A 27,133-nucleotide genomic window follows, 5' to 3' on the forward strand; every position below is an offset into this window, starting at 1 on the left:
GAGTTTGGTGTTTTTTTTAACATGAAAGAATCACCTCTTGTCTGATTTTTATAAGAAGAAGGGAATAGCCATGTTAAAAATGAGATTCACAGTTACCGAGATGGGGGAAAATGTATTCTATCATACTTAAGTGTCAGTCTCTGTAAGACTCTGGCAGTGGGTGAAATATTGTATGAAAAAAGACCCACCTTTTGATTTTTTGCACCATCAGAATCAAGAAAAAAAAGATTTCCAGATCTTTTTGGTAAAATAAGTTATAATTTCATTTAAATGCACTGAAAATGAACAATTCAAGGGCAGATAACTGTCAAAAACCTCATTGTTCTAACATTCTATTAAAAAAATTCTGAGCAAATTCAGCGATGTTGAGCTAAAAAAAACGTTTTTTTTTTTTGTTTTTTGTTTTTTTTTTCAAATAGAGAAAGCATTATTGAGTGATAATACGGTCAGATTGTTGAATTTTTGACACATATGTTTCTGATTTTTCCTATTTTGCCTGATTATTACAAAAACTTATACTTAAAAATCTTTTGGTTGCTTATTTCCTTTTTTGTACATACACATGTCTCCCCATCTTTTTATTTAATAAGGTTGATTGGTTAATTATTGTCAGATTTTTTATGGATTTCAGAATGAGAATGAATGACCAATTGAACAGATCCTGCTTTGTATTAGTCCAACTTATAAAATATATACTTTTTATATATATATATATAAAATTGCTTTGACAGAGTTGTTTCAGTGTAAATCTGTTTTGGTTTACTAAATACATAGCCTCCAAACTGGTAAAAAGTTTTGAAAATTTATGAGCAGCTGAAGCATAGGGTATGCTTTGTTTAATTCAAAACACTAAGCCCATAAAATGGTCAAGCTGAGGTAACATAAAGCCATAATTGAAACATTGAATTTGCCAAGAGGAATGGATGAAGATCTGAGCATAAGTCAAATTTAATACAATGGTCTGAAGGATACTCAAATCAGATACTGGTGTATACAGAGTTGTTCATAACATGAGTTCTAGCAACTATAAGAACCACAGGTGATTAAATAAACCACTTTCATACAATATGGTTACAAAATTAAACATTAGGATATTGCATTCAAAAATGTATTGGTTAAACCACCACCAAAGAGATAGCAGAAGTTCTAACCCCAGAGCCACAAAACTTGAATAAATATTTAAAAGTCTGAGAACTTTTTTAACTTTCATGGCAACTCCAATCAAACTCGTTGAATTTACTGAAGGCACATACAGTTAAGAGTATTCTCAGACATAAGTAGTTTTTCAAGGTGACACTGGAGCCTGGTCAAAGTTGCAGTGACATCAGCTCTATTTAAACCATTATTATTTTTCAGTTAACTGTATAAAGACTATGGTATTAACTGAGAATTAACTGATGTAGATCCAGAACTTTGTGTGCCACTTTCAAATTGTTTTGGAATACATGATTAAACATTTCTTATGGCGGTACTATGTCTAAGAGCAAAATAAAAGCAAAAAGGCAATTACTTTTTCAAAACTGAAAAAAAAAACTATGTAGGTATAAAAAAACTCCTGCTATTGAGGGAAACAATACATAATAGTTACCATGGTAACTAGCAAACTCTAGATCATGCTTCTATACTGGCAAAAATTTTTGTAATGACTACACAGACAGAGCACACATTAAACATTGTCATGACCAGTTATAGGGCATGCAGTAAGACATGGACATGCCCAAATGGAATGGATACCTCTAACGGGTCAACTTCAACACCCGAGTCAGTTTCATTTGTGAAGATGAGGATGGGTGCATAATTGATTTCTGGTTCATCTGGGATTTTCTTGTTCACATCTCCCTGGTATAGTAAAGAATTTCCACTTTATGTGCACAATATTTTGTTTTCATGTATTAATCCTCACATGCAAATGTTTGTGACCAAGACTGAAAAATGCTCTTTGTTATTATGATCAATTCAAGGTTTCAAACCTGTATCTCAAAGTCTTCTCCATTACAAATTTCTATCCATGACTCTTCAATTGCCAATACAGAGGTTCAAAAGAAGAGCTTCAGAGTCCCTCAAAAGCATCTATATTCCTTAGTGCACATCTACATATGATGCCTAACCTTCCTAAAAATTATTACATAAAACAAGACATTTTTTTTATTTTGCCATTTAAGAGCAAACACATTAACTCCCTAAAACTGGATACAATGTATATTGGTATGTTCTTGGTGGAGCAAGTTTGGATTCAATGACAAAGCAAACTAGAAATACTGTGAGCAAGCTCACAATAAGAATACCTTCTACTTCAAATGAACTTAAATATAAAAAGCATGTAGAGTTATCTCCCTTTGGCATTATTCAACAGTAATTTTATTCCTTGATGCAAATCTACATATGATGCCCAACCCTCGTATAAAATTTCTTCAAAATCATTAGGGCAGTTAAAGGAGGAATTGCCCTTTGAGGTTTAAACATGTTTAACTCTCAAATTGAATTATCTCCCCCTTTAGAGTCCTCAAACAGTAATTACGTTTCTTTGTGCAAATCTACATATAATATAAAACATTCCTTGAAAATGACATTAAAATCCCTTCAGCAGTTAAGGATTAGTTGTATTTACAAGAAAAGTAGACAGGCAGACATATGTAGAGATTCCTATATACTCCCCAAAATTGTTTGTTGGGGGTATAATAAAGGCTATTGAAGTAAAGCGTAATTGGTCGAAACATTTTTTTGACCCCTGAACAAACTAAATTTTCTCCTTCATAAATCAACATGATATGGCAAAAATTACAAAAAAATTGGCTAGATTTTCACCCCCTCCTTACACAATTTTTTCACCCTGCCAGAAAATTTTTTACTTTATATTTCCCAATAAAGGTCCAAATTGACAGCATTTTTCACTAAAATCTGATAAAAAAAAATCATGGCCTGTCCTTAATTATGAGAATCTAGTACTTTTTTTTTATGATGGCCTAAGGGCAAAAAAATTTGAAGAAGACAATTTTAATGCACAAATGAAATGTAAACTCAATAAAAAAAATAGAGTTGCAACCTGCAAACAATTTCTCCCAAGCTGGTCACAATGCTTAGCAGGTTGGGAAAATCAGATTCACCCAATTATGTAAAAGCTTAAGCAAAATTTTAAGTTAACCTGAATTAAAAATGAAAACTTCATATGTCATTTCCCCTGTATTCACCTGTATTACTAAGTATCGTCCAGGATCTCTCGCCATTTTAGCAAATTCTCCAGCTAGCTCAATAAAACTGGGACGACTTTCAGCATCTAACATCCAGCCTACAAGTAAAAAACAAAGTTTACATTTATGTATTCTTGTCAATTTCTTGATTGATTTATAATCTTATCAAAGCTAATGATAAGTGTCCCTTTTTTGTAGCTTGAATTGTTATAACTATGAAACAAAAAATTTGCACACACACACAAATACTAAAACTACTGAATGACGAAATAACAGAAGGCTAGACAAGAGCAAAGCTATTTGCCCTAGGTACTTTTTGGGCGAAGCTATATGCCCTGGCTACTTTGTAGGAGGGTATGATAATGAAAAACGAAAAGGTGCTACCTTCCAAGGAGACAAACATTGTGGTTACAAAAAAAACCTGAATTTCTCTAATAGTATTTAAGTTTAGTATATGACATATTAAAACATATCCCACTAAAATAAATCTTGCTTCATGCACATCTACGTATGATATCCAACATTCAAATAGGAGAAGTCATGCTTCCTTGGTTCATTGATAGATGTATGGATGCTAAATGATTGCCAAATATACCCAAAATTTTATTTTTTTTTTGTATAAGGGGGAACATTAATAGATTTAACTTACATTTAATCATGATCATATAAACATCAATAGTACAGATATTTGGTTGAGGAAGTCTTTCTCCTTTCTCTAACAGTTCAGGAACATCTTTGGCTCGAATAGTCTCATATGGTCTTTGTCCATATGTAAATAACTCCCATGCTGTAACACCTATAAAACAGAAACTATTCAGTCATATTGTGTGAAGTAACTTTGTAACCAGTTCAAATACCTATGTTAGGCCAAAAAATAATTTATGCGTTTCCTACTACCCCACCTACCTTAAACATTTTATGACCATTTTGGCTCAAGCACTATTAAAATCAAGATTGTTTACCCATTAACTCAATGTAAAGAGTTTTTGAAAAAATTCCTTACCTACCTACCAATTTTTTTCCCTACTGGATGCAGGTAACAAGACTATTTTTTGGCCTTACTTGTCTAAGTTATGCCTACAATGAACAAGTAAACGAATCATTGTTTTCCCCTTTGTATCAGTTAAGAAACATTTCAAATCCTACCAAGTCCGGCAACATCCTGAATATTCTACATACAGGTCTGTTGGTACTTACCAAAGCTCCAGACATCACTCTTGTGGGTAAATACTCTATGCTGTATGCACTCCAATGCTAACCATTTAATTGGCATCTGAAATTGGAATGAGAATTTTAAGGAATTTAGGTCTTAACATTAAAATTATCTTACAGTCTATCAACTTTTAACACAGTTATAGTTTATATGTCAGTGTATTGTAGGCAACTTCTTATTCTTTTATACGGACAAATGTAGTTGTCAGAAGTTGTAAAATCTAGCTACTTGAGTTCTATATACTTTACAGACCTTTTTTTTCCACAACTAGACAGTGGTTAAAATTAGTGTGGGTCTAAGTTCCAAGATTTTAAATATTTAACCCATGTCTAGTAGTACCAAAGAAATGTCATTTATGTAGGTCCTGTACCTTTAACCCTTTTCATTGACACTTTATTAAAGATAATTTTTCTCCAAGTTTAATTCAAACTTTGGAGAAGTTGAGGACCTTCAACTATGGAAAGTAAATTTGAACCCCTAATATCAGAGGAAATTGATTTGTTGATCATATACTTGGGCCTAGTTTTATAAAAAAAAACAAAAAAACTTTCAAATAGAGATTTTCCTCAAATCTCCAATTCGAGTGTACTGATTGGTCAAAATTTGAGCTAAGGACAACTATGAGGAAGATGTCAATTTGAGATTTTTTATGACACAGGAACCTGGACCTTCAACTCTTGAAAATACATATAAAACGAAGCATTCCAAATATCTGAAGGGAAACTTGTCTAAACGGAACCCCTTTCAGACCGTAGAATTTGCTTGATTTGAACATGAGTTCTGTTTAGCCAGATTCAAAATACATTTAAACTGACATGATGGTCTGGAGTAGACAAAGTTTAGTTTTTTTAGGGTTAGGTTTAGACAGATTTCACTGTACTCAATAGTTCAAAGCATAATGTTAAAGATTGAAAAGATTGGGTTGAATGATTCAAAAGCCAAAGTGTAACAAATGAACAGACAGACAGACAGACTTATGAGAATCCTCATATACCTCTGTCTCATCCAGTGGAGGTATTAACATTGAAATAATACCTTTTTACCCGGTTAAATTTTAGAAGATTTAACTCAAGCACTAGAAGTTACCTCCCTTTGTTTACATGTAGTACCAACCTTTCCTCCACCAGCTACATACTCATCTTCATTATAATCTAAAAGTTTAGCCAGACCAAAATCTGTAATCTTTATCTGTCCTGGACTTTGGACTGAAATAGAAATAGAAACAAACACATTTATGTACTATTAAAACTAGAATTACTGTGATCAAAGTTCACTATGTATTTAAATACTTTCTAAAATTTTCATGTGATTTTGAAATTTCAACATGAAACCAAAATTTATTCAAAGAGGAACTTAAAACTACATTTTATGACAACAACAAAAAAATTCATGACTGAAAATGATGTAACTGGTATTTACTGGCTTTGGCTGTATGAAGATGTTAATACCATTGAGAACTGTTTTAGTTAATATCAGGTTTGTAACAAAGTTTATACAAAGGCGATTTTTTCAAGTGATATAAAGATTATGTATTATTACTTTGTCACTTTGTCATTTTGCTTACAAAAATATAAGTCACTTCTGCAAGATAAAAATCTGAAATGGCCAGAAAAAATTGAGTTATGAATAATACAGTTTGTTATAGTCTGAAAGACAGGTAAAACGTGCAATCAAAGTACCCACCTAATACATTTCTTGCGGCCAAATCTCGGTGAACAATACCACGCTCCTCTAAATAGCCCATACCCTAAAACAAAGAGAATAAAAAAATCATGAAATGCAAAAGACCTATAAATAGGTCATACCCTAAAATAGTGAGGTAAATAAATTATGGAATACTAAAAACCTCTAAACAAGCCATATCCTAAAATAATGAGTAAAACAAATTCATTGAACACTATAAACTAAATATATGCAGGGTAGGAGTTTTAACATACTGTTCTAATTAAAATATTACGATGTAATCAGTTTAAATTTAAAAAAGTTAAAAATTCTGGTAGGAAATTTTCCTATACTTTTCTGTAATAGAATGTAACCAAATCTTTAGGGTTAATGTCTCCAGTGGGCAACTTTCATTTGCACTTTTAGTTTTTATAAGACCTATCAAAGGATATCCATTAAAAAAAATATTTGGGGATTAAGAAATGAATGAATCACTAATCTTAAGCTTCTGTCTGGTTTTAAGGCAGAGCAGCGCTTCAAAATTTACAATTTAACAAAGTACAATGTAATGTTTTAGTTTACATACCCTGGCAATTTGGGTACACCAATTGAGGAGAACTTTAGATCCAATGTTCTCCTTGTGTTTCCTAACATAATCCAATAAGCAACCAAGGGGCATTAACTGTGTTATCAACATCATCTGTGCTGTCATACACACAGCTAAAATCCTAATACAGTTAAGGTTGTCAACACTGGACATGACACGTGCCTCCTCAAGTAATTCTTTGTTCTGGTTGGGTGATGTCCCTTCTTGAAGAACTTTGATTGCAACAGGGATTTTCACGTTTTCATTTTCTGGTATCCAGAATCCCTGTAAATACATCCAATACTTTTTTTCTAAGAAGCGACTGGAGGCCAAATTGCATGGTTCAAGCACACATTTGGCCTGTTAAAACTGAGTTTTTTCTTTACAACTGTAGGCAATATTACTAAGGTTTGACCTGTTAATAGCTGTTTTTGGCCATTTCCAGCAATAGTTAGTGAAAACTCTGAATCTAAATCAATGCCAAAAAAATTACTACTACAAATTAACCTTAGAAACTAATTGCCTAGCTATATTGTTTTTGTTATCTGATAATAAAGGAACCCTGAATATGACTGATTAAGGATAGTTCTATCTACTATCACTCTTAATTTAATAAGTACACAAAAGTGCCCTTCAAATTTTCATAAACTTTCTGATTGTAATCTTTTCTTACCTTATACACTGTACCAAATGCACCAGATCCAATGATTCCTCCCCTGCGTAATTCTGACTCTTTAATCAGTCTCAAACTTGACATGTCTGGTTTAGCATCTGTAGGTGTTATTGGCTACAAAATATTTTTTTTCATCAGTAAATATAGTACATGGGCTGAAATAACCCCCCATGCACCCCCTACTCATCAACAAAAATATGATTTTCAGGTACCCTTATACCTCCCATTTAAGAATATTTTTGTCGCCAAAAAATTCACTTTAGAATTTTTGTATTTTTCGGCTACCTTTTATACCGCATTGAGGCCAAAATCTATTTTTTTGAGTATTTAGATTCTACGAACTTTTTCTTTCTTCAAAAGGAAGTAAACTTACATATGTATGTATCATCATGTAGCCCAATGTCTCAGCTTTACAATGGTACCAATACCGTTGCAGTAACACTTAGGGTTTTGGGTAAAATGAATAAAATGTACCCTTACCCCGCAAAAAAAAAATCGCTTAAATTGGCATTTTTCAATGTCAAAACCCCTAGAGTATTTATGCTTCAGTAAAAAATAACTTATTTGGTATTTTCTGTTTAGTATCATCACAATTTATAATTCTGGGGTCCTTTTGATGAATTTTGATGATTTTCATAGTCAGAATTTATCCAAAAATGCAAAAAATGGGATTTTTAAATTTTCCATAGAAGTCAGATCAATTCTACTCTACAAGTTATTGCTCAACTGAAACATCTCAAATTTGGTATCAATCGATAGATAATTTTATTTTCTACATAAATAAACCACAAAAAACTAATTTTCAAGAAAGATTTTGCAAAAAATGGTAAAAATATTACCCTACCTCTCAATTCTAGTTGCCATAAAGCTAGAACACTGCCTATCAGATACAATATCAATAATACCAGAACTATTCTATTTCCAGCTGGTGCATCTTTAAATGACAGAAGTTTCCATGGTCACTATGTAAACTAACCTCATCATCATAACCAGTCATTCTGGCTGTCAGTATGGCTGTCTTCTCTTGTGACTTGGCTCTCTGTTTCCAATAATAGCCAAATAGGACCAGTAGAAGGGCAGTCAAAATGACACCTCCAGCTGTTGGTAAAGCAATAGTTAATATTCTCTTCTTCTCAGCACTGAAAATTAGAAAGGAAACTTTGATCTGAAGGCACGAGAAATCTTGACAGGCAAATTCCATTCCCTATTATTGGAGAAGGCTTTGATGAAATACTGAGTTCAGACAATATAATCTTGTTTTACCCTAAAAATATTGATCTGACTGAACAGGGGATTCCATGTTAACTATTGGTATATTTCCCCCAAACAAAAAACATGATATTAACAAAATATTCTCACAGAAGCCAGATTGAAAACCCTGCACCCTCTGAAACTACCATGTGGGGGGAAGGTATAACTTACTCTCTATTTTGAAGTAGTCTAGCCTGGACAGAAGGATGGCTGGCATCAGCACACACAATTAATCCTTCATCATTAACATCTTCAGATTCAACATGATGGCTTTTCTCTGGAGGACACTCATCAGTACAATTAAACTAAAAAGTAAATAAATAAAAAAGAAATACTATAATAAAATTCAAAACAAACTGAAACTGACATTCAATGGGTTTTAAAAATAAATCCGCTTATGTGTAGCGTGGTGGCAAATGATGAATATTTACACAAATTATGCACTTACAATGCACTGGTCTTGATTCATGTTGTTTGGTACTGAGGAGCCACTAATGAATAAGAAGTGAAGAAAGCTGAATTTTTCCTGCTAATTTTTTTTTAATTATAAAAAAAGCCTCCACATTTTTTAACCATAACAACAATGTAAACTTACCCGATCTGCATTGTCAATATCATCGGAATACACCTTGAAGTTTTTACATGCTATACAATGTCCCGCCGTTTGTCCATAACAACCATCACGGCACTGTGAATGACATTCTTGACAAATGCTATTCTTATCAGGATAGTAGAATGAGTAACACGTTTTAACACAGTGGTCAAATTGTTTCAGATATTTACACGCAATACAGTGAGCTGCATCAGAACCAGTACAGTCCTCACACAATTCGTTGCACTTCTTACACACCTGAAAAATGGTAAACAAATTGCTACAATAAATGTTATGTCAGGTGAAAACTACAACGCCTACCATAGATGGAGTGTCACTACTTTGTAATACAAAAGGAATCTATCCTTTTAATTTGATGCAATTTACAATCATACTGGTATATTAAAATTAATGGGCTTTGCAGTGTGTAGCATGATATGACCACAGCGGTCAAACCCTAAATAGTTAGGGCAAGTAATGACTCAACTTTCAAGTTTTGTACAGCTCTGAATTTGAACTGTGATTAAATATTGAATTCGAAGTTCTTAAAGAACTTAAAAATTGCAATTATATTAGTACAAGATTACAAGGACAGACAAATTGATTCCTGTAAACCTGCAAATTTTGCTTCAGGAGGGTATTCAAGGATTGTTTAAATGAAGTGTTAACTGCCCAAAGTTGGTTATTTCCCATAATCTAGTAAAATATTACAAATAATCCTTATAATTTATCTTCTTATCGATTTAAGTAAGAAGTAACATTCTTCTGTTCATCAAAGCCTAATTTAGTTCGCAATAATTTAAATTACAGACTGCAGATGATCAACGTTAACGAAGTCACAGTACCAATTTAGTTTAAGGAAAATAATGTATCTTGCCTACATGAGAAATAAACAATCAAATTTAATTCAATAATTGCATGTCCTCATTGACAAGGATATTGAACCTGTCCTAATAATATTAGCACCCTATTAAACTCAGCTGGTTGTAGAAATTTTATCATGAATGTGTGGACAGATAAATGGCTGTTTACCATAATATTCAGTCATAAGATGGAGTGAAACTTAAATATGATGGAAAATTAGCAGTTTCCAAAATTCTGTGAAAGGATCAATGATCATGAGGTACCAATTTTCATGATTTTTGTGGGTAGACCAAACCACGAAATTTGGTTCCCAACAAAATTATCATTGATGTGTATACTAAAAACCTCAAAACATCGAATTCAAGAATCACTGAACTTGTGTTTCTTCCGTAATCTATGAAAATTAGTATCCACGAATAAAAGTACTTTCACAGTATATTCTTCAATGCTTACATTTTCCCTACAAGTGGGTATGGGTGATATTTTTTTTCATTATACATTAAAAAACTACATTGCAACTAAAACAGAAATTTTGAAGAATATAAAGGAATATCTTGAAATTTTAATCTGGATTTTCAAGAACAGAAATGTAGTAAATCAAGTAAAAAATCTGGGGTAGACTTATACATAAATAGCAATCCTTACTATTTTCCCAGACATTGGATTATTTTTCTCTGACAAAGGGACAGAACTCCTGTAGTAACCCTTTGGACAAGACTCTTGTTTTGGGTCCATACAGTTTGTAATCATCTTCTCTTTGGAATTGGTGAGTTCAATGCCGACAGCACAACTGGTACATCCTCCCTGTCCTACAGTATTTGATGGACCAGAACATCCTTCATCACAGAAACTGTGACATTGACGACACACTTTATTTTCATCGGGGTAAAACATGGCAGGACACTTGGCCAAACATTTTGTGATTTCTTTTCCATTTTTGTTAATGCCAACAACAGAGACATGTTTACATTTGTCACAACTTTCTGGACCCTAAAAAATAAGATAAAAATGTTACTTATCTTAAAAACCAGTCCTTGCAACTATGTAAAACATGAAAAGGGATACTGTGTTAGTTTTCTGGGCTTGAGCTGAATTTAATCACGGGGTATATTCGTATTTATGCTTTATAGCAGACAAAAAAAAAGAGCCACTATTCTGTCACAAACCTACAAAATGACAACATAAATACATTGTTTCTATACAGTGAATTCTTATGAAACATAGAAGATTTTATTCCAAAATATTTTATTATCTAATTATACGGTTTTACCTTGTTTATTAAAGATGCACATCTTTTTGTCTATTTTCAAAATTTATTCAGGACAGGGCGATCTATTGCACTGTCGATGTACTATTGCACGGTGCAATAGTCTCCTTGAGGAGTCTATTGCACTGACCCAATAACGACCTTTATCTAAGCCTTTTGATTAGTTGAACTTTTTTAAGCGCTTCATTGAATTGAAATTTACACACAAAAAAACTCGTGTGTAAAAACATAGATGTGACTCTCGTCTGCCAATTCGTAAACATGGAGCGGTCAATGTCCTATTCCTGGTCGAATGGTTGTCTCTTTGACATATTCCTCATTTCCATTCTTTATTATATCTCATAGACAAATTAGGTAATAAAACATTATTAATGTAAATTATCCAAAGATAGAGACCTTAGAAGTGATTGCATTAAATTTGACTCGTCTTCTCTGTTAAGTGACAAATGTTTCCCATACGGCAAAAATTTTGTAGTATATTTAGCCAAATGGGCACAGCAAACAAATGAATTTCTTCTGCAGTTTTGGTGACGATTACTGAAACATGGAATTATGTTTTTTTATTGCTGTATTAGCCCGATCAACAAATCTGTCCACATTTACTAATTTCTTAATGCGTACCAATTCCAATCACACTCTGCCTATTATACAAGTTGCCAATTTTCGTCTAAAGAAGTTTCTGTCGCAGTTTGATGGGAGAGGCGAGGTTATCTTAACTGTTTGCATCTTTTTTTGAACTGTATGCATTTTATGAACGAAACAATGGTAAAGCTGTATGGGATATCCGAAAGATACAGAACAGTTCCTAACGACTTTCCCAACTTGCGAGCATGCATCGGAGGTTACTGATCTTATTTTCAAAATTTTAGTCTTATGAATATGTTCTAAATTTTTGCGGGCCACTTTTGTTTTGCAAGAGGAAATAGACTCATCAGTACCATAATTTTTTTTTACATAATTTTTTATTCATATGATTACAATTTTTGTTCCTTTTGGAACAAAGTTTGTTTGCAACAGACGAAACGATTGGTAAGCTTCGCCCAGTGTTCTTCTCCAAAGGCCTGTGTTCCTGCCTCATAGCCTAACGCTATCCTGTTGTTATATGATGTGTCTGTTTCTACACCAACTTCATTTCCGAGTCCCAATATATTATTAAATGCTAACACAAATTGTTGGTCTTCCAACATTGAATTTTCATTCAGTTTTTGCATGCTGTCACATACACTGTTCATTTTTTAATATAAGTGCATTAATGCTGGAGTTTTGATATTCAGACATGTCAGAATGAATGACAGGTTACTTGGACCAACCTTGGTTTTTGTTGTTGAAAGCACTAGTCCTTCATTTAATGATCCAGGGGCTGGTCCACGACTTGCTCTTGTGCATTCCGTATATAATTTAAAGTCCTTGATGCTAAAGAAACATTTTTTGTGCTTAATTGAGACGGAAATGCATAGTCCCATTCTCTTGGCTATAGATATGCAGGGCCTTGGAGTTTTGCATTTATGCATAAAGCATGCTGAAATTAACTTTGATAGCAGTGCGAAATTACAAATGATATTTTCTTGCGACTCATTGTAATCTTCAGAACAGAAGTCCTGTCCTAGTTATTTTCTTTTTTAGGCCGAAGCCGGAATGGAATGATACAAGGATCCTGCACAGCTAAAACCACTGTCTCATATAATAACCTTTGAACAGTTGGTTCCACCACCTCATCAATATCCAAGGTAGGACAGGCTTCTGTGGATTTTGTATTGTAAAAAAAGTGGCTCTCCTGCGATTCTCAGAGGTCCTTAAGAAGGCATTTTTCAACAGTGAGAAATAGTACTGAAGATGACGTCGTGGTAACGTTTATGATGTCATGTACCTTGATCATTCTCAGTACCTCAGTGAGCACTCCATAGTTTTGTAACCTATGCCATATTTTGTTCTGTGTGTGTTTTCCTTATGGCGATTCAATGGTAAAAAAATTGAGTCGTGCATACATGTATATATCAAATGTATTTTTTAAAGCAATATTTTGCTTGGCCTCTTATAAAAAAATCTGACAGGTGGAAACAAGCAGTTGAAGTAAAGTTATAATTTTTTTCCCTAAACAGTATGTTTGTTGAGGAATAGCATTGATAATTAGATAATTAAGATATAAATATCCATTTTCATTAAAGAAAATAGTACGCTGAACCTTTTTATTCCTTAAGAGAGTCGTTTTTTGCATTTTTTAAAAAGTCAAGAATATCTTTTAGGCATGTAAAGATAGACTGACATGCAGACCTTTATTACATGCAACGTGTATACCTGTATGGATATGCAGATGGTGCCATACATTTTTAATTCATACAATGTACATGTATCTGTGAACACTGTTTAGGCATATTATATATCAAATTATTCCAAATTAAATCTGAATCTGAGGTTCTTTAAAATAAAAAAAAAATGTGCCGAATGCTTATGCTAGCATTCCACAAATTCATTTAGTTTCGCAATTTTGGCTAGGGATGAAAAAATAAATAATTGAAAATTGATGGTTGATGGTTGCTATGGTGATTATAAATAAAGATATTATTTTATTTGTTGTTTTTTTCTGAAAAGTAAACAAGGGCAAGTGTTTTGCTATGTTACATTTACTTTCATTGTTGTAAGGAACTATTTTCAATGGCTGCCTGTCCAACATGTGAAAAGGAAAGTAAGTGAATTTTTTACCCTGTACAAATTGGTGAGTGGAATTGGAGGTAAAATCTAACTGGCGATGCCCATAGGTAATGTGATTATTCAAAAAGCTCATTGTCCAAAGCAAGAAAATCAGTAAAAAAATGTATTTTTCGTGGGAAATCTGTCATTTTGAAGCTTAAAGTGGGTATGTTTTTGTCAGTTTTTATGCATTTTTACATGATTTCTGTGTGGTTTCCATGGTGACATTTATTCTTGTGTTTGTATTTTTTTCTCTAATAAGTTCATGTATTGAAAAGTTCGTTTTATTAGCTTTCATTTGATATATACATGTATGCACGGCTCTTATTTTTTTTACCAGTGAATCGCCATAAGGAAAACACACACAGAACAAAATATGGCATAGGTTACAAAACTATGGAGTGCTCACTGAGGTACTGAGAATGATCAAGTGTTCTATTGCACGAGGCCAACATTGGCCTCGTGCAATAGAAAACTTGATCATTCTCAGCACCTCAGGACAAATATTCTGGTATATTGCATCCAACCCATTTAATAACTGTATATTAACATCCTCACAAAAACATTCAATATTTTCACAGTTGTCTTTTCAGAATAGACTTCATTGGTTAAACAAGATGTTTACTGAAAATTCATGAAAAAATCATACAAATGACAAAAGAGATTGCTACAGTACATGTAGCAGTATTTTCTGCAGTGCTAATGGGATTAGAGGCTTCAAAACATATAAAAACTTATGAAATAAAAAGGATGTATAGTATGAACAATAATTCATGCCAAATATGGAAGGAATCCATCAAGCAGTTTCAGGATATTTGTTCACAAGACATTATGGATGGAAAGCTACCGTTGCCTTGTCCCTCTGTGAAGGCAGTTGAGAAAAGTGTGGACAGGTGTTTGCCATGTGCCTCAGTAAAGGCAGTGTAGAAAAAAGTGGACAGATGGTTGCCATGTGCCTCTGTGAAGGCAGTGGAGAAAAATGTGACAGATGGATGCCATGTCCCTCTGTGAAGTCAGTGGAGGAAAGTGTGGACAGATGGTTGCTTAGTCCCTCTGTGAAGGCAGGGGATAACAAACTGAACAGATGGTTGCCATGTGCCTCAGTGAAGGCAGTGGAGAAAAAAGTGGACAGATGATTGCCATGTGCCTCTGTAAAGGCATTGGAGAAAAAAGTGGACAGATGGTTGTCATGTGCCTCTGTGAAGGCAGAGGAGAAAAGTGTGGACAGATGGTTGCCATGTCCCTCTGTGAAGGCAAGGGAGGAAAGTGACAGATGGTTGCCATGTCCCTCTGTGAAGGCAGGGGAAAAAGAGTGGACAGATGAATACTACTGTTAGTTTCATAACCTAAAATTATTTGGAAAGAAATTCACTTTCATGACAAAGATATCAATAAAAAGATTATTTATGGCTGAAAAAGTAATGAAAAAAAAAACATGTGACCAAAGATACACATAAACATAAAAAAACAAAATAAAGAAATTAATTTTCACTTACCAAACCAAAACATGTCAGTTCACATTCCGGATCGCAGAATTTACACAAGTTACCAACAGGATATAATCCAGGCACTTCAGAACAATCATTTATACACATGTTGCTACTGTTGTCTATCCTGAAGTTTCTGCACTCTAAGCAATACTCTGAGCCTTTGTACCAGCAGCCATCATCAGAACAAACTGGGTCACAAACTTCTCCAAGAGCCTCTGAAAAATACATAACAATGACCATCAACATATATTGTTTCAGGGATAATTAAGTACCACTCCATATAAAAGTCAGACACTGCCAAATATAAAGTGATTCATGGTGTAGAAATATCCACCAAACAATGATGCTTTTTCAGCCTACTTATATAAACTTTTACATAATGATAATCATTTCTGCATTTAGATCTATACTTTTTAGAGATGAGTAGAATAAATAGGAATTATACATTATGAAAGGAAAATCATCCCAGCTAACTTACAACTATCGGTTTATATAGACAATAACAGTGCACTGACTTGACAATAAACTGATCTACCGATGAAGCTTAGAACCACCAGAAAATCTGAGGCTTTGCCTGGCATTTACAACAGTTCAAGCTGAATTTATGTATCAAAGTCAGTGCATTGTTATTGTCATTATACTGAGAAAATTTTAAACGAATATGGACGTTTTAAGTAAGGAAAACAATGTTTTTTATTCTATGAGGACGAGACATTCCGGCAACTTCAAAACAATGTAGTGTTTGTGATGTCAAAACAGAAAAGTTGTATTCAGTCAGTCACCATAAATCAGTTGTAAATATTCAAAGCATTTTGACAGCTCAAATAAACAGTGGCAGTATAAAATTTTCTTCAATATGTGGCATTTGACATAACACAATTTCTTCTTTTGAAAAAAAATAAAAATAATTTTCAGGTGACATTTGGAGAAGCTAACTGTGACAAAATTTTGACAAATGAATGGATGGACTGTTGGACAAGGTAATTCCAATTTTGTATACTTCATACAAAATTCCCAATTTTTTCATTGGTATACTAGGATGGTATACCACCCTTCCTCAGGAAGTTTTTCTGAAGCAATATTTTTCGTTTTTTTTGGTAATCTAGTATACCAACCTCAACTACAGGCAGTATGTGTATAATACCACACACTTGTTGTGTTATAACATTTGAACACTTTAACCAATGCTACTTAAACAGTATCAGAAGTTTTACATTGGTAGAAAAGGTTTGTCACACCATATTGTCAGTGTCAAAATACTTACTGCAGACTTTTGGTTGTGCGTTGTTAACTAATCTAAGTTTTTGTATATTCTCATGAACAAAAAATTTGCCAAAGTTTATTTCTGAAACGTAACATAAATGGCGGTTGAAAGCCAGTGTTACGTGTCCATTCTTGATCTGTTTCAGCGACAAAAGATTCAGAGAACGTACTGGTGTAAACATTACATTCAATGCACTCTGTGTTCTGAAAATAGAAATGGATAAAATATAATGTAACACTATGAAAACAGACAAACAACTGGCTGTTCCAGAATCAACTATATGTATCCAATTAAATACATGTTATATGAGTTACAGTCATTAGAAAAGGGATGATAGCTGAAAGTTGTAAGATAGGACAGGTGAACAGTTGTCCATTTTTTAAAAAAATATTTTAGCATACTGGATCTAGATACAGTAAATAATTCTTTATTATTTTTCTTTGATTCTGCATTCTATATCTTAATTTAAATTCAATTTAAAGGCTACTTTCAATTCACTTCCCTGACCCATTATGTGTGGGCCTGTCTAATACCTATTCCAGTTTGACTGAACATCTATTGTTGGCCTTGCATGCAAAGCTTGGTATAATTTTGATTTTTGTGAAGTTCTGAATAGTATAGCATTATTGAGCAACATTGTTCATTTTGTATAACCTAATTTAGTATTTTAGCAACGACCCTAACTACAGAACTACTTCAACGTGTATCAAAATACACTAAAACATACAGGTGAATTACAAATGGTGTAGTTGATTGACAGTTGATAGCATTGATCTGCCTTAAAAAAAATGATTTCAAATCATCAAAACAATATATTGTGATTTTTGTTTTCAGGTGTTTTTGAATTAAAATATAATAATTGTTGTCAATTTTACATGTACTTACTGTTAATATAGTAGTTTTTGTTCAGGGGTAATAATTAGAGTTCTTTTAGTTAAACAAATATTAATTTAACAAGTACCATTTTCCCTGCTTATTTGTCAACTGCTAAAATATTGTAAATTGGTATATCAATAAAATAAAATGTTTACATACTGAAAAAGGGGACATAACTCCTTAACTGCCACTATTTACAACAGAATCAGAATTGTATGTTTCCTTTTTGATATTTTATCAGCCTGTAAAAGCGTTGACCATAACACATTTTCCAAGAAGTGAACTAGCACTTCCTGTCCAAAATGTGTGACTGGTGAACACCTATAAGAAGGAGAGATGTCCAAAGTTTGTAACAATGAACTACTTAAGCATCAACTTCATGCCCATGGATAACCTCCAAGTTAGATAAGAAGGAGAGATTTCCAAAGTTTGTAACAATGAACTACTTACCCATCAACTTCACGCCCATGGATAACCTCCAAGTTAGACAAAAAGGAAAGATTTCCAAAGTTTGCAACAATGAACTACTTACGCATCAACTTCACGCCCATGGATAACCTCCAAGTTAGATAAGAAGGAGAGATTTCTAAAGTTTGTATCATTAGACTGTATGATGATAAAACCTGTCACCTCCTTCACACTTTTAAACACTTTTAGATCCTCCACTGTCACTCCTTGCATTTTAAACTGAACATCTCTGAAAAAAGGGAGACAACACAATTTAAAAATTTTAATAATTTGCAGACCATATAAAGAAAACAGATTAACTTCTTCTGTAAGGGAACAAAAAATGCTTGATACCCATTATTGGTAGAATCATTTCCATTTCAACATAAAAAAAGATACATAAATTTGCTGCTTCAATATGTTTTTATTTCAAATGCGCTTTTACATTGCTACACAGAGCTTAAGGTTAAAAGTGGCGGAGAAGCCAAGCATGACTTAACAGTCTAAGACATTGATTCTAAACAAATACTGATACTCGTTTACCCTGCAATCTAGAGACAAAATTCTTTGGAACCAAAAATAATCAGTATGGAGCTGATTCCAGCAGATTTTTGAAAAGATAAATTTGAACTTTCAAAATTCGTGTACATGGAAAGAATTATGCTTGTGCAACATAAAGCATTAACTAGCCTAAAGCTTATTGTACTGTGTGTACTTTAGCATATTTCTCCATGATAGAGAAAATCATATTCTTTGTTTTGTTATGTAAAATGCCAGGAATCATTCAGGTGGGAGCTATGTGTCAAATCACTGACTTAAATTACCAATGATTCAATTGAGTCAGTATGGCCCCAAAAAAGAATGAAGATTACCAAATAAATGTGTGATGGACAAAGCAGTTCGAGGGCTCTTTTCCTCCTGGACTTATTGAAGATTAAATTGGGGGGGGGGACCCACTGGATCAGAAATCCCATAATGATCCCCAAAACACAACTCACTTGATCCTCCTTCCTGTCTCCATTCATTGAACTTTTGTTAAAATTGTTTCATGAACAAAAAACAAAAAAAAATAAAATAAAATAAAACTTGTATTACCGATAAATAATTCCTGATATATGTATTACAGTATAAGAATATTTTACCAATTGAACAATAGAAATCAAGTATGTTTCGACTGTGTGGGAGTCAAAATGAGACTTTAAACATGAAACATGTGGATAAAGAATTGAAGTTTTAGAGGAACATAGCAATTTCAAAACAATTCATTTATATCTAAACTTTGAAGAACTTAAGAAAAAAAACCCATGTCATTCTAAATTATCACAAGACAGAACAATGCACATACAGTAAGATGTAAAACAGTTTGACAAAAATTCGTCAAGACAAAAACTGACCACAAAATACATCCAATTCACACTTCAAACTTCCAATACATTCTGAAGATTAACCACAGAATATTGGCTTATTTCATATTCTATCAGCTCTGATTTCTAAAGTTACATTTACTTAAACTGATTTTAAGATTAAATGTTTGAACTACAAGGCCACATGTTCATTGAATATAGCCCAAGTACACCAAAAATCAAAAGACATGGTGGACAGACAGACTGAAAACTCTTTCTTTATGGTCATGAAAATAAATCAATTAAATATTTTTACTAAGTCAGTGATTCATGCATAAATAAGTTTCCATGTATAAAAATTGTATAAGTAAAGTTTGAGGTCAAAGTTCAAGAGGAAAGGTTTATAGGGGAATATTTCCCATATATATAGGACTATATCTTGGTGTAAGAATATACAAGTTGTTCTTAGTTTCATGTTAAAAGTAAAGGGAAACCTGTTCAAACTTATCTTTTTTCTAAAATTTTCATTCAATTTAGATAGGTATCTTATGTAGTTTTAAGATTAGAAAATACAGTGGAATCCCATTAAATTTTTTTACAGAAATCATCGTTTTAAGGGAAAATACCCAATGTTTTCACTTCTAAAATGGGATATACTCTTCCTTGATGTCTTAATAAATGCCTTAAGGTGTAGTCAAAGAGAAAATATTGTTTTAAAAATAAATTTCATAAGAAAACTGAAGAATTCATCAAACAATGTATTGTTGTTTTATCCATCTACAAACATTTTTGAGTAAAGAAAAGAAAACAAATCATGCAATGAGGAGAAATTTTTTACACGGAAAAGATGGGAAATGGTTTTGTTTTTTTAGATACATTGTACCATCCAATTAACAGGTATGTGATTAAGCTGAATCCACTGTTAAAAAAGGTAGCTTAGAACAAGATGAATTTAAACTGTTGGTTTTGATGAGTTCCACTGCACTGATTAACTTAATTTTAATTCTTGAAGGAGATATTATAAACAGGCTACTTGTAATTGTCAAAAACTTAGTGACTAAATGCAGTTCTAAATCAATATGGTCAAATACAGACATTTCTTTTTTAAGAAAATTGAAAAAAAAAATCTCCACTGCAGAACAAAAATTCATAAATAAGTTGTTGTGGTAATTCGTGAACGACTCTATGCATTGTGTAATTTGGGAACGAATCTATGCAGAAAGGAAGCTTTAATATTCCAAGACTATGATAAATAGCAACATAAGTAAGCAATAAAATACATTCATCCATTACTGGTAAGATATATGTTTAAACTTGTTTCTTACAGCAAAATGTTAACTTAAAATGTGCAAATATGAAATATACCCCATCCATTTCTAGTTAAAAACACTTCTTTCGTACAAAACAGGGTTAAAAAGTGAGCATATGATAGCCCCCACCCCTTTATAAATTTCTGGATCTGAATCTCCCCCTTTAATAAACTTCATAAACTGCCCCTCAGGCCTGAGTTACATCGTATCACTCTAAATCTCACTAATAATGGTATAATCACATTTTAATGCTTATCCAGCTATCTATCTTTGTCATTGGAGGGGGGTGGGCAGTGGGTGTATTGGTAATGCCATAGTCACTAGACTTTCAGTTAACATGAATGAAATAGGAGCATAAATAATCAAAAAGGGGCACATACTATATTGATAACTCCAATCTTTAAGGTGGATTGATGTTTCATATGTGACTTACAATGCAGTGGAGAAAAATACAGTCTATTTCAGAAAAATAATTTTTTATCCATTGTTTTAAAATATTGGTGAAGCACTATTTTCTAATTCACTAATGGTGAACCAAATTTCATTTATTTAGGGTTTGGTTAAACCAAGGGAATTACCATTACAAAAATTCCATTAAAACCTGTGATGCTCAAATGAAACTCACACATTTTATTTTGTTTAAACACAATTTAGATAAATCAAAATTAAATTTTATACTCATGAATCAAATGATCTGTAGGGAAAATATAGATTCTTAAAAAAATTGATAACATAAATATGTGTACTTGAATCAAATTTATCACTGGTTAACAGAAAGATATTATATATATATATACCAAATGAAAAACTTTTTGTTTGTATTTTTTTAATTAGAAATATCATTTGTCACATGACAAGTCACACTGAAATATAAAGCCAGTTTTTATCATATCAACAAAACATCCAGTGACTATTGGAATACATTGTATAATTAAGCCCAACTCATTCATGCAACATAAAAAAACTTTGATACACAAAGGAGAAGATAAACCAATACACATCATATAATTCACAAAGTCATTAATACCATGTAATATTATGTCATCAGTAATTTTGTCAATCTGATACAAACAGATATATACTAAACACTTTTATGAGTTACTTGTTATTTTTTTATGCCTTTCACCAAATAACTTCCAGTCCGAGTTAAAAATAGACATTAAGCAATTAAAATCAAGGACAAAATAAATAAAATATTTGTTTCAGTGTTACCTAGTATTACTCCTGTGGCTACAAGTATAATTATTACATTATATTAAATTAATTACCTTATATTCAGCCCCCCTTTTAATTAATTTATAATAATGATCCTAAGTAAGTGTTCATTAAGTTTTTCTGCTTGTTTTTTTGCTTTTTTCTAAAAAAAAAAAATTAAGGCAAATTTTCCCCCCTTTTTTTTGAAAATGGCCTAGGAAAAAAAAACCAGTATTCTTTCATCTTAAAGAATGACTATTTCTTACTCAAAAACTCTAGATTTATCTAGATTTGTTTATGTATTTCTGGACTGAGGATATCTACTCCCAGCACAAAAACTCATTTATTTCACTTTAAATTATTTCCCCATAATATCAAGATTGGGGGACCCTGGCAAGATGTCAAGGGAACATTTAACAGATATTTATTACCCATTGTCCTTGTCTGTGTATTTTGGAACACTTATTACCCATTGCCCTTGTCTGTGTATTTTGGAACACTTATTACCCATTACCCTTGTCTGTGTATTTTGGAACACTTATTACCCATTGCCCTTGTCTGTGTATTTTGGAACACTTATTACCCATTGCCCTTGTCTGTGTATTTTGGAACACTTATTACCCATTGCCCTTGTCTGTGTATTTTTTAAAAATCTAGAAGACAAAAACATGTATGTGTATGAAGTCACATTTTCTTACATCTTGTTACATACACAAATAATTGCTCTCTCTTACAATATTAACCATGTGACCTTGAAGGTCTGGATATCTTACCCATCAAAAGAAGCCTCCAATAAGATGATGTTACCATTAATAATTGTACAATTTTCAAAAGTTTTGATGTTTTTTGCAGTGATGTAGCCATCTTTGGGATTACCCAAACAAGCTGAAAAATAACATATTTTTTTTAAAACCTAAACAGACTTGGTATAGATTAAAGGCAAAGTCAAAGGTTCATATCATCTGTTAAACAACAAAGGAATTGAAGTCACTAAAAGTATACATCAGATTTCACATTATTTTTTTATTTTTGTTGCAGTTAGTAACATTTCTTTGAAAACATGATCAGGTTGATCAAAAGTTACACAGAATGTTTTGTTTTTTGTATGACATTTATCAGACATTTGATTTCTCTTAAGAAAAATTGTAAACTCAGAAAATATTGAATGGCTCACCAACCAGAAGTTAAAGAGTGGCATTCAAACTAAATCACTTGGTTCAAAAGACTGCTCTTACTTTTAGGACGAGGTCCATCACTATCCACACAGGTCCCATTCACTTCATGCATGTCAGGTCGACAGTTTCTTACACAAACATTCTGTTCAGTATCCTTTATCAAATGTCCTGAAATAAACCATTGCCAAATTAGGAATTTGAGTTATAGCTGTATTTATTACTACCTCATGCATAATGAGTTACTTAAGCCAAAATAAATAACACTCTTGTTTCCTGCTACCAGTAGAAAAAAGGGGTTAGTTAGTCAGGTAAAAAGTTAAATTTTCCAAAAACATTTTACATTGATTTAATGGGTACAATCTAGACTTTAACACAGCATGAGCCAAAATGGCCATCAAATGTTTAGGATAGGCACCAAAAAAAAGGGTAGATAGGGTAGCAGAAAATAGACATAATATTAAAATTTTGGAAAATATTTTGCAACTCCAAATCAATGCTTCTTATAGTAAAAAAATCTGTAAACAGAATAAACATGATACATAATTATGCTGAAAATCTTAAATCTTGAAATTATTTTAACATCAGCACATGCTAACATTCATTAGTGCCAATCAGAGTTATTCCCCTTTGACCACAACTATTGCATTTACTTACGAGGACAATCTGTCATACATAAAGAACCATAGGCAAACTTCCCATTAGGATTTTCTTCCATTTCCAGAGTATGAGGATTGTAAATCTGTGTTGGAGGACATCGAGCAACACATTCACCTTCGTTAAAGAAGTGCTTACAAGCCTGAAATACCAAGTGTATATCATTCTGGGAGGTGGTACACACAAATTTGGTCTATCACAAGCCAGTAGTAATATTCTTACACAGGGCAAAAATTCATGCAAGTTTGGTGTGAAGAAAAACATTAAATCTATATAATTTTCATATGATATTCAATGAACATGATTTCCATTAGAAAAATTTAGGATAACTTCGTGTAAAGGCTCAATTCACCTGAATTTAACATGAAGTTTGTCAGAAAAAATATCTGCTCTATTCAAATGAAAACCATATATTATGCTAGTGGAGGACTACTTAAGATACTGTTATAATTATCTCAGCTTCACTAATATTAATTTTTTTCATGCAAATAAAAACTTTTTTTGTATTTTGTATAAAATAAAATAAGTATTTGAAAGCACCTTTATTCTTAATGTTTCATTTTTGTGGTTTATACTTATTTTGTGATTTCATGGATTTCCCATTTTGATGAGAATTTTAAATCATGGTTTAATCTGAACCACGAAAACCACAGCACTTGGTACCCTGACAACATGATTGAGGGTATAATATGTCTTACATAACAATCTGTTTTTTTCGGCCCATGACAACCAGCTGCACATTCTGAATGGCAACATTCATTGGGTTCGTTCCCAAAACATCTCTCTTCACACATCTGACTGCATACTGTGGCATGGTTTACTGTAAACAAAATTAAAATAAAAGTAAGTTCTCTGTTGCACCAATCTTTTATGATATTGTAACATTTCATAGAGATGAAAGTTTCACGGAAAAACTAGATTTGATGAATCATGATAGATAGACATTTATTCATGAAAAAATAAAATGCAATAGCACACCTCTCTTTCCTTCTCTTCCAAACATTGTTTAAGCTTCATGAAAGTTATCTGAAGCAACATCTTTCCTCCCAATCTTTTGCCCAAGGAATTCCCTTCTTTCCAATCACCCTTTCTGAAGCAATATCTTTCCTCCCAATCTTTTGCCAACGGAATTCCCTTCTTTCCAATCACCCTTTCTGAAGCAACATCTCTCCTCCCAATCTTTTGCCCATGGAATTCCCTTCTTTCCAATCACCCTTTCTGAAGCAACATCTCTCCTCCCAATCTTTTGCCAACGGAATTCCCTTCTTTCCAATCACCCTTTCTGAAGCAATATCTCTCCTCCCAATCTTTTGACCACAGAATTCCCTTCTTTCCAATCACCCTTTCTGAAGCAACATCTCTCCTCCCAATCTTTTGCCAACAGAATTCCCTTCTTTCCAATCACTCGTTCCTATTTTTACATTTTTTTAAACCATAAACTATTTTGCTTTTATAGATTTAAATCTTTCCAGCGATTTTTCTCATAACATCTCAACTTAACCAAAAGACATGCTGATTGTTTGCATTACAAGCACAAATCAATCAGACAACATAACTTTAATTGATACAAATAGGTGATGTCTGTATGAATCTGTTTAGTCTAAGGCTCTTTTTCTTGGTAGTAATCCCGTGTGAAACATTACCAAAATCCCCATTCTTCAATGTAAAACCTTATTATCAATGTAGATCGCTTGCAATATTTATCTATTAAATCGGAGACCATTATTATCAATTGGCATTTTGCATTAGACTGACTGCCTTAAAACAATTATGTCTTGTTTTATTTTTTATTTAGTAAAGCGAGCTGACAAGATCTTGGAAAGTTGATTGAAACTGATCAATGGTGTCTTTGTTTAAAACTCATGTTCGGTTTTCAGATCAATTTAGTACTAACAAGTGAATTGGGCAAACACCAAGTGAATTATCATACCCATGAATATTCATGAGGGAAAGGAATAGAAAATAAATAAAACAAGGAAGTCCAAACTTCAATTGCAAGATGGCCTGTTGATAGATTTTCAGGAGGATAAAAGTTTGTTGGCCCCAAAGCATATTGTCGCATTTGTTCAGTAATATTTGAAGCAAAAATGCATCTTATTTGATGAATTTTTGATTATTAAGCTTGGGACAAAATCTGAACACATAAAATTAAGTTCAATCTAACAGTATTTATTAACAAGGGCAAATAGATCCATCCTAAATCTGACTGCTATATTAAGGACAGAGACAAGTGGTGGCAGCTGATTTCTTAAACTAAACTTGAAACGCATTTAGTTTGAAATGTGGGTTTTATATCCAGACCCATCACCATTACAACAGAGACAGTAAAAAATATTAAGGTGCCAAAGAATAGGTAGGTTCAAAATGCTAAAAAATTCTCAAAGCTTCTCCATAGATGGAGGTGCACATTCTCAAAATGTATATTAACTAAATTTGAATAGTATTGGTTAAGCATCAGGAATGGATAGGAACAAGCAGCTTCTAAACCTGCTACAACCCTAGGTGAAGCTGGTAAAGCAAAAAAAAAAATCATAGTCTTGTTTCCTGCTACCAGCAAGAAAAAAAATCTGACAGAAAGGTAGGGAACTATATTCAATTTAAAAAAAAATGTACATTGAGTTAATGGGGAAACAATCTACACTTTAGCAGTGCTTAAGCAAAATTGGCCATAAAATGTTTAGGGTAGACAGAAAAAAACCTAAGGTATGTAGGGTAGCAGAAACAGACATATTATTTATTTTGCCTAAAAAGACTACTGTCACCACAACTAAAACAATGGTAGAATTAGAGAAATCATAAGGATTGAAGGAAAGAGCATCTGACAATAACCTCTAAGGTCAAATAAAAGTATACTTTTGTTTTCTGTTGCATGTCAGAAAAAAAAATGGGTTTGGTAGGGTCAGGATTTTATGTAATTTTATTTATTTTTTCCCCCACATTTCATAGAAAACAACTTCAAAAAACATCTTATATACCACCTGGATTTTGTAGAAACCAGAAACTGACTACATGTTTACCAGCTGTAAAATGTAATGTTGTTTAGTGTAACTTTTTGTTGTTCGTTTACTTGAAAATCAGTCAGTTGGGTAACAGGAAACAGAGGTATAATTTTATTTGGCCTAAGTGATACTATCTGACATTGTTCATGCTATTTGTTTTGCTACCAATGATGATGACAAACAACAAGCATTTCCCAAAGTAAAAAAACAAAACAAAGTACAAAATTGTTATTAACTCTATTTTTCTATCTTAACCAACAAACCCAGCTAAACAATGGAAGTGGCAAACACTTAGTTTAGCCAAGAGAAATTTTGAAATTTTAAGTCATTATATCAAATTTGTAGTAGTAATATGCATCTCAACATGACATGAATTTAAATTCTGAAACAAAATTAC

The 27,133-nt window shown here is 32.6% G+C and overlaps 1 protein-coding gene across 1 annotated transcript in view; it reads right to left on the reverse strand.

The window, feature by feature from the left end:
- Positions 1 to 27,133, reverse strand: part of LOC148599364 (epidermal growth factor receptor-like) — a gene marked incomplete in the record, with an annotated part of 178,995 nt that overhangs the window by 9,074 nt on the left and 142,788 nt on the right. The window contains 20 exon segments of the mRNA XM_088557629.1: positions 1,735 to 1,839; positions 3,189 to 3,286; positions 3,838 to 3,984; positions 4,386 to 4,461; positions 5,515 to 5,606; positions 6,085 to 6,148; positions 6,650 to 6,934; positions 7,323 to 7,436; positions 8,299 to 8,461; positions 8,745 to 8,878; positions 9,169 to 9,423; positions 10,675 to 11,019; positions 15,481 to 15,689; positions 16,739 to 16,941; positions 18,147 to 18,311; positions 21,927 to 21,944; positions 22,682 to 22,793; positions 23,144 to 23,251; positions 23,738 to 23,879; positions 24,436 to 24,557. Coding sequence (XP_088413755.1) covers positions 1,735 to 1,839; positions 3,189 to 3,286; positions 3,838 to 3,984; positions 4,386 to 4,461; positions 5,515 to 5,606; positions 6,085 to 6,148; positions 6,650 to 6,934; positions 7,323 to 7,436; positions 8,299 to 8,461; positions 8,745 to 8,878; positions 9,169 to 9,423; positions 10,675 to 11,019; positions 15,481 to 15,689; positions 16,739 to 16,941; positions 18,147 to 18,311; positions 21,927 to 21,944; positions 22,682 to 22,793; positions 23,144 to 23,251; positions 23,738 to 23,879; positions 24,436 to 24,557 — 2,957 coding nt within the window.

This window comes from Perna viridis, chromosome 13 (genome assembly GCF_037379345.1).
Source record: "Perna viridis isolate PV_CMFRI_1.1 ecotype Kerala chromosome 13, ASM3737934v1, whole genome shotgun sequence".
In the NCBI taxonomy this organism is placed as follows: Eukaryota; Metazoa; Mollusca; class Bivalvia; order Mytilida; family Mytilidae; genus Perna; species Perna viridis.